General features: G+C 43.6%; 1 protein-coding gene across 1 annotated transcript in view; it reads left to right on the forward strand.

Annotated features, from left to right (window-relative positions):
- DIXDC1 (DIX domain containing 1) overlaps positions 1-9,230 on the forward strand; it is an 84,198-nt gene that overhangs the window by 50,162 nt on the left and 24,806 nt on the right. The window contains exons 9-13 of the mRNA XM_013006248.3: positions 4,004-4,090; positions 6,330-6,434; positions 6,856-6,909; positions 7,778-7,870; positions 7,942-8,013. Coding sequence (XP_012861702.2) covers positions 4,004-4,090; positions 6,330-6,434; positions 6,856-6,909; positions 7,778-7,870; positions 7,942-8,013 — 411 coding nt within the window. The remainder of the gene's footprint in view (positions 1-4,003; positions 4,091-6,329; positions 6,435-6,855; positions 6,910-7,777; positions 7,871-7,941; positions 8,014-9,230) is intronic.

Genomic DNA, 9,230 nt, shown 5'->3' on the forward strand with positions numbered 1-9,230 from the left:
TTGGGGTTTATTAGGGCGGTACTAGTTTTCAATTCAGGTCTAGGAGCACTCAGAATAGAGTTCTTTGAACAGCACAGTCGCTCCTCAGCCATGCCCACGTGGGCTTCTCTCTGGCCCTTGGCCACTGGACCTGGCTTGTACCCTACTTGGGAAAATGTTCCAGAACTTTTAGTTCTGTCTGCTCCCAGAGGTACCCCCCTACCATTAAGCCAAAGCACTTTCAGCTCTAGCTCCATGGCTCAGCAAAACTGACCAATCCCCTAATTAAGGTTCCATATACCTTATTTGCATGGTCCCACCCCCTACAAAGATGCCAGGCACTTTATTTACATTATTAGCTACCTATGCAGTCCCTTCTGAAGAGAGTAATCTGTCCTAAATATGGCAATGTGATAGTTCCATTTTTGATCTTGGTTATGAGTGTAGGTGTCTGTATCAGTATTGGTTTGTTCTTTTTTATTTTTAATGTTTTTTGTTGTTTTTTTAATGTTTGAAATGCTTCATAGTTTAAGTAAAAATTTTTAAAAATGAATTTAATATCAATATTATTCTTTTCTAATGAATACATTCCCCAATTGTGGGGGGTCTGCACTTCTTTTGGGTCATTGGTATATGACTAAAGCTATTCACCCTTTCCCTAGAAACAGGCATGTGTGTGCTCATAGATTAGAACTTTAAATGAGGAACTTTTGAGCCCTTTTATATTGTCCAAGTTAAGTAGTCCAATTTTACACATGTTAGCTGTGGACTCTTGGTGTGATGCAGTCGGAGGAGAGCAGGTGTGTGTGATGGGTGGGTGCGCTTCGCCTAACAATGCTTTCCTGGTGGAACCAGGTACACATACCAGAGTAAATGACAAAGTATTACCACTTAGAGTCTGGTTCATATAGGCACAGGTTAACTCCTAAAAACAGTGTTTGAACATGTCTGTGCAATCAGTGGCTGGTTACAGACAGATTCTCTCAGTCATACACTTCTCTTAATTCAGTGAGAGTGCTTTAAAAATCTATGCTTTTTTGTCAGGGAAATAAGTGATTGAGATCAGGGCTAATGTCAATTTACATCAGAACTCAAGTGGGCACCTTTCCAAAGCAGCGAAGCTTCGCCACAGGTTGATGGGAATGCTGCTTCACAAAAAACCGCAGTCGTAGAGCAAATGTTCCGAGAATGATGAGGGCAATGCGTGTGCAAATGTGCTTGACACAATTAATGTATGTGTGCATTGTGATAAGAGTTGTAGGAGCCCCAGTAAAATGATTTTTTTTAAAAAGAAGAAAGAAAATGTCCTAAAACTTATTGTGCTGCTGATTGTACAACTCTTCTTACTAGGACTGAAGTGTTGAACTATATGGTTTGTGGGTGATATTGCAATAAAATTGTGAAAAAATACTTACAGTCCTGGAAACCCACAGAGGCAGTTCTAGCCTGTCCTGTAGGGTCACCATGAGTTGGAAATGACAAAATGGCAGTAAGTTTGGTTTGGTTTTTTGACTCTTCTTTTGGGTCTATCCCACCTCAGGCAGGAAGCTCCTCCAGATCTCCAAAGGAAAGGCAAAACTAGTTCCTGGATGTTTGAGGGCCCATTGAGAGGATTGTTTGTGTCATTCTGATCCAGAATAAAGTTCCTAAACTGCAAAACAAAAAACAGCAGTTGTAAAAGGATCAAGTGCTTAAAAAAAATAATCTTGAAATTATGATTTTGGTGAAAGTTTACAGAGCAGAATGTCACTTTAAAAAAACAAAACATTTTATTGGGGGCTCGTACAACTCTTATCACAATCCATACACACATCCATTGCAGAACATCACTCTTATGTCCAATAATCTATACAGTTTTGTTTCAACTCATCCACTTCAAAACCCTCAGCATCCTCATCCCAGTATTTCCTAGTTCCCTTTCTTCCTCTTCCCTGACTCTCTTGTCCTTTGGTAAATGCAATCCTTTGATCTTAATGACTGATTATTCTAACACAAGGGTGACTTCAGTTCTGGATCTGAAGGGTTTCTAAACGCCATAATCTTGGAACTCCCACTGGTATCTGTCTAACCAATAGGCTGGTCTCTTATGATGGTGAGTTCTGGTCCACATTTTGTGCACTCTGTACCCAAGACCTTCAAATGTGATCCTTTTCAGAGCAGTTGGTAGTGCTAGCGGGGCATCATCTGGTCTCAGGTTTGTGGAGACTGATGTTGCATGGTCCATTAGTCTAGTTGTATGCACATGCCTTTCAGTTTTCTTCACTTTTTTTCCTTTGGATGGAGGATGTGTTAGGGTTCTTTAGAGAAACAAAACTAGTACACTTAGGATTTTATATATGGATATGTATACATTCCTAAGTGTCCTGGTTTTATATATATGGATATATACAGCATGAAGGAATATAACAGATAATTAGTCCACACAGCAGTACAGAGGGCTCAGTTCAACTCACTTCCATGGGACAGTTAATATACTAGAAGTCCTTCACTCACGAGGCCTGCTGAGTCCAAGGTCAAGGAAGCAGACAGCTGAGTTATCCGTAGAGCAATGCAGGCAGTCTGGCCACAGGCAGCAAACAGCAGGGTGGGTCACCAACAGTCATCCCGATGACAGGATCAGACAGTCCCAAGCTCAAGTGATGTATACACCAGCAGCGTGGCGAAGCTGGTCTCGAAGAAACCTCAAGCTCTAGCGATGATCCACGGGTTGGGTGTCCCACAGGTAGTGAAGCACCCAAGTTTGAGGCAGAGAACTAGCTAAAGCAGACACATGCTGGGCTGATCACCAGAGAGCAAAAGAGAGAGAGGCAGGGGTTGCCAAGCTATTTATCTCTTTTATCTCTTTGCCCTCCAATCAAACTGCGACCAACCGAACATGTTCCTATTGGCCAGGTTGGCACAATAAACCTACCTATCAAAGAGAGAGACGAATATTGGTACCTTAGTTGACTGCTCACAAGTTTTTAAGACCCCAGTTGCTACTCACCAAAGTAGGGTGTCTTTGTGAAAATGTGTTATACTAATTGACCTTAGTGTCCTCAAAGACTATGGTCCTGATCCCCTTGGCCCAGCAATTTATTCTCTGGGTGTTTGGTTATGTGTGAGCATTCTTCATAACTTTGAGCTTGTATGCTCTACCATGTTCGTGGTTATTTGCAGCAAAGGTAAATACACATGGACAAATATCTTCTGTCAAACATATTCATGGGTATACTTCCACTCTCCTTCCCACCTGTCTATCCAAGCATCTAATCATAGATCACCACTATTGCCAGATGGTGTTTATAAGAGTATTAGCCTGTTGCCTAACTCTTGTAACTTCTCAGTGTCTTCCCCTGCCTCCAATTTTTCCCTAGCCTTCCTTTCAAACCAACCTAACCCACTGTCTTCAAGTCAATTCTAATGCATAATAGCTCTATATTGGGTTTTTAGGATTGTAAATCTTTTAAAAGTACAGATAGCCTCATCTCCCATGTAGAAGCTGGCAGGTTTGAACCACAGACTTGGCAGTGTGCAGTCTGACACTTACCTGTTAACAGCAGCACTAGGGCTACTTCATCTCTTCTAACTCAAATTCACTGCTATCAAGTCATAGGGTAGCTGTGATGCTTTTGTTTGGTCCACAAAGAACAATATACTCTGGAGAAATCAACAGCACTCTGACCCTTGGTTAAACCTTAAGTACTGAGATCATTGTTCAGTGATGTTGGGGTCAGACATACAAAGGTTTGATTCTACATTGTAGTGAGAGTGCTTTAAATTAGGATAGACTTTTTTGTTAAGGAAAGAGTCTATGGGGATGTACAATACCTTGTTTCTTGATGAGCCTCTCCTTGACCTGGGTGGGATGCAGCCTGCATGTCACAGGGAGGAGTGTCACATGGGTCTCGTTGATGTCTCCGTGGGCCAGCTGGACCACTTGCTGGGTCAAACCTGCTTTGTGTCTCCATAGACAAGTAATTTTTCATAGCTGGGTATTGTCCTCTTCCAGACAGAATGAGGTAATGCTGCTGAAGCAACCCAGATGCTACCATCTGATCTAACTATATTTGGTTTGCAGAAGGAGCTGCTGAAATGTAAACAAGAAGCAAGGAACTTGCAGGGGATTAAGGTAAAAAGAAGACATTTTGCTCTTTTTTGTTTTTAACCATTTTATTGGGGGCTTGTACAACTCCCATCATAATCCGACATTTTGTTCTTTAAGTGAAGTCTCTCTGAAGTAAAGTCATCTCCTGGTAAGAGTGGGTGCTAGGCGCAGAGTTGGCACCTGTCATCTTTTCTTGTGTCGATGTGGCAGGTGCCTTCCCAGCTCTGGGCCGTTGGTAAAGAAAAGGTCTGGAAAGGGTTGCTTCGCACTGGTGGCTATGTCTCACCGTGCTGTGGCTTCCCTCCGAGCCACCTTGGCTGTCTCTTAGAGTGTAAAATGCTTCCTTTCAGTTCTAGGGCAGAAAGTCATTTTTCAAAAATAGTGATTTGCTTAGTTTTAGAGAAGTCAGTAATATGCAGATGTCTTAGAGAGCAAACTCTAAAGGCAAACTCCTTTTCAGCTCTGTCCCCTAGCCAGCCTAGTTCTCTTTTGTGGAGGCAGCTTACATGATCATATTATCAACAAATCTACATAATTTCTTCCCACATTTTTACCCCTACCCCCAAATACCCACTTTCATCAAGTCAGTTCACATACGACAGAGTATAACTCTTTAGGGCTCCTGAGACTGTAATCTTTATGGGAGCGGACCCCCTCATCTTTCTACCAGGGAGCGGCTGGAAGGTCAGAACCATCAAACCTGTGGCTAGCTGCCCAATTTTTAATCCACTGTGCTACCAGGGCTGCTTTTTTTTTTACCCAAATAGTAGCATGATTACCGGTACATACACTCATTGGCACCTTGATTTTTTATTAGCACATATAAACAGTGATCCAGCTAATAACCTTAGGTAACTGACTCACTGTCATTGAGTTGATTCCCCTGTCATTCTCCTGGGGATCAGCTGCTGCACTGGAACTGCCAATCTTACAGTTAGCAGCCCAACACTTACCGATAGAACTTGATGCTGTTCCCCTGCCCGCCCCCCGCCCCCCCCAAGCTGGAGTATATATCTGTTGAAGAAATACCCAGAAATTGAAGAGGATATTCTTAAAATGCTGTCTTTTCCCTTTTCCCTCCACACCCATTGGTGGGTTAGACAAGAGTTTTAACAAACAGCATTTTCCAAAGTGTATTCTACAGCCTTAGCCTTTGAGGTACTTGATACTTAAACAAAGAATATGTGTTCCACGCTCAGAGAAGCCTGAGGAATGCCCTCGAAGTTTCTCATGATCTGCAGTGAACAATAACGTCCCATGGAGCACATTTTAGAAAACATTGTTCTGAACTTCGGATGTGAGGGACATCTTACAGTATCCTTGCACTGTCAGGGTAGGCAGCATATTTGAGAGTGAGCTCCCACAGTTTCAGCACCTGCATGTGTTCTCTGTAGTCTGTAGAGAGAAAAGTCATGGGTAATACACTAGAAACAGAAAGAAGTATCTCAAGACCACCAGCTGCCTGTAAGCTCCCAGGGTTCAAAGAATGTGTAGAAACTGACTCTCACAAGTATCCATGGCTCACTTCTTCTTAGGCATATTGGGAACCAAGAGGGTCCCAGCTGGAAAGAAGATAACCTAAAACTGGTAAGAGCCCAGGAAATTGGAACCATTAGTCCAAGAACAATTATGAGTGGAACTCTATAATCCCAATCCTGGTCCAGACTATGCATGGAAGGCAGCAGAGTAGGGCCGCAGCGGGGCTCTGGAAGATAGGGAGCCATGATCACAGGGATTCTCTGTGAACTGAGTGGGCAGGCAGGGATGGGGCTTAGTCTCCAGGATATGGGGAACAAGCTAACAGAAATCGAAGATCTAAATGCCCAGCTACAGATGAGAGCCAAGGTGGGAGGAAGGAGTATAGGGCATTGTACAAAGTAGTAAGTGGTAAACTTGTCATTTGAATGTGAGCCTGTGTGATCCCAAAGGCCACTACGTTTCCCTCTAGCATACCATGCTGTTTAGGAAGGAAACCAAGAGTAGACTGTGTTAGGAATGAAGTGGAGGTAAACATTAAGAAATGGGTTTCATTCCGTTTGATATAGGACAATGGGTAGGATTTTTCTTTAAATGCTAGTGCCCTGGACAAGAACAACAACAACAAAAATCCTTGCTTCTTTTCAGTGGCAAGACCTTTACACTCCAGTTTGACCAAACAAATGCTGAATACACACTTACGGGTTTAATACGTTTCAGTAATGACTGGCTGGTTGATTACCTGGGACTGAAGTAATTGGTGAGCTTTCCCCCCCACCCCCACCAGGATGCCTTGCAGCAGAGACTGACTCAGCAGGACACATCTGTGCTTCAGCTCAAACAAGAACTCCTGAGGGCAACTATGGACAAAGATGAGCTGCACAACCAGAATGTGAGCTGAGTGAACAGTCGCCTCACCGAGCCCCCAACTCAGAACAGGACAGTGCGTGAAGTCCTGCTAGAGCCACCGTCCTACGCTCTCTGACTTCACTTCTGGATGTTTGCTCTCTCATTAGCCTCATGCCCATCAGGCTCGTTCCCACGCCTATGGGAAATCCCCAGCCAGACGGGACAGGAAGGGTTTCCTTAATTCTGAGGACACCGCGAAGCAGAGGCTAATTTGTATTTCTACCGTCAGATTGGTCTGCAATCTGATAATTTTACTGAGGAAGACATGGCGAAAAACGGTGTTTGTACCTAACTATGCCCTCTCTGTGCTAATATCCATTGTGGATACTGCGTAGCTGGTTTGCTAATGGGGTTGACAGACAGTACATCTGTGTGAGTGAACATTTTCTTACCCTTCTTGGCAGGTGGATTTGCAGAGGAAGCTGGATGAGAGGAACCAGCTTGTGGGAGAATATAAAGTAAGAACACGCATCTAACTGGAAGTCATTTCTGTCTGGCCTTTGATGAGCAGCTTGACTGTTGTGCCCAGGGCATTTAATTACAGACCCTGTTCTCTGCTTTCTTCGAGTACATTTTTCTCTATGTGCCCTTGGTTCATAGGTAACACATGCAAGGCGAAGGGCTACAGAAGTAGGAGCCTGGAAACGTCTAGTCTTTTTTGTTTGTTTGAGATGAGTGTTTATCACTGAAGACTCCAAGGCCATTTCAATTTTCCTCCTCTTTTTCTTTTAAAGCCACTTAAACCACTATTTACGTAGGTATGAGGGATAGGGAATCTCTAGGGATTTTTTCAAAACATACTATACATATTACCCAGCCCATCTCAAAAAATGAAATAAACAATATCCTGTTAAACCCTTCATTTGTTTGTCCCCCCCCCCCCCTTTTCTTTCAATTCTGGACTTACTTTATCTCTAATTAGCCTGGATGGCACATAGCGGCCCCCCTACAAATGACAGCTCCCCTCCTCCTTCCCCTTACAAGAAACCTTTGAGCTGTGTCAGACTGGTTTGGTATGTAGTCTTCCTGTTGGAGCTGGAGGAAAGGACTGAGGCTCCACTTTACTCAGGTGGAAATTTCATCTCACAGGGTGAACTTTTCAGTGTGCCTGTACTTGCCACATATCTAAAGTGACAAGATTTTAACACTGGTAAAGTGGACAGCCGAAAACCATATACCCTAGCTTGTCGTGCATTCTCTCCAAAAATCGGGACTTTTTAAAACACTGTGGGACACGGGACAAATTGTTAAAAATCGAGACTGTCCCACCCAAAGCAGGGCGTCTGGTCACCTTACACACATCTCAAAGTTCTATCTTGGTTGCAGAGAGAGCTGGGGCAGAAGGATCGCCTCCTTCAGCAGCACCAGGCCAAGCTGGAAGAAGCACTTCGGAAACTCTCTGAGGCCAGTTACCAGCAGGTGTGAACATAGCCAGCTCCTGACCCTTTGGCCCAAAGAAATCCTTTTTCTGATTGGACTTGATCTTGCAGGAGCATCTAGAGCGGGAGCTGGAACACAAAGACGTCCTCTTGGCTCACTGTATGAAGGGCGAGGCAGATGAGGTAACCTGGAACGTGGGTTCTCTCTCCCTCATTTGCAAGGAGATTCTGTTTCTGATTCAGGCCTGACTCAAGGCCATAGGCCAGTTTGATAGGAGGCTGTGTGATGAGGTGGTTAAACCAGAAAACAAAAACAAAACAATTCTGGCTTAAAATTCCAGCTTGACTGCCTTGCCCATGGTGGGGCCTTGAATAAGTAACATTGAAGCTTAGTTTTAGACACAAGGCTTATCTGAAAAATGGGAACAGTTGTGGTCCTCTGCATCCTTATGGAGAGCTCATGAGATCGCTGTGTCACCACAACACAGTTTTGTGTGCTCTGTGTGTGGGAGAGTCTGTCTCGGAATAAATGTTACTTCATTTTATTACTGAAGCAAAGGCTGATGGTGCTGGAGCCGCTTTCTGGCTCTTTGCAAGTGTAAGACCCGAGTGGCCAGACCAGAGACTTCCATTTCACTTATTCAGTAGTCAGCAAATGCACCACCTCAGGTTGAGAGCTCCTCATCGCGGTCCTTGATAGGCTGTAACTCCTTATGGGAGCAGACAGCGTCATCATTGACCTGCGGAGCAGAAGGTGGGGTTTGAACCACTGATCACACGGTTAGCCTGCCTGAAAGTACTCCCAGGGCCCCTCAGCAGTTAGTGAACGCTTTATCAAGTGCTTCCTATCTGTCAGATACTGAGGATCCCACAGGAAACAAAGGGGGGAACGTCTGTGTGCTTGAAGCCATAATAGAGAGAGACATTAAACAAACCATTATAAACTGTGCCGAGTGATAAATGTAAAGAAATATGAAAGGTAATCTTGGCTTGGAAGTTGTCCCTTTTAAGAAACATCATTTCTTCTTCTTTTTCAAAATAACTTATCCCTCCTCATCACTTACTATCCCATGACATTTTGCATTTATAACAATACTGAAAAATATACTATCCAAGTACTTTGTGCCATAATGATTTTACATCTTGCAATGACAAACGCTTAGATGTGGGGTGAACGTAACATTAACAGTCTTGGGTAAGATTATATGTCTGCCGCTTAACCAGACCGTGATTCTCAGTGGTTTGGCAGCTATGTCATGACGTACTCACCTGCCATGTTGTGACCTGATGTGGTCACCCTCCATTTTCTTTTTCTTTAATCATTTTATTGGGGGCTCGTAAAACTCTTATCATAATCTACACATACATCCATTGTGTCAACTACATTTGTATATTTGTTG

This window comes from Echinops telfairi, unplaced genomic scaffold, assembly GCF_000313985.2.
Source record: "Echinops telfairi isolate 266 unplaced genomic scaffold, ASM31398v2 ScPeMD7_7421;HRSCAF=8459, whole genome shotgun sequence".
Taxonomy (NCBI): domain Eukaryota; kingdom Metazoa; phylum Chordata; class Mammalia; order Afrosoricida; family Tenrecidae; genus Echinops; species Echinops telfairi.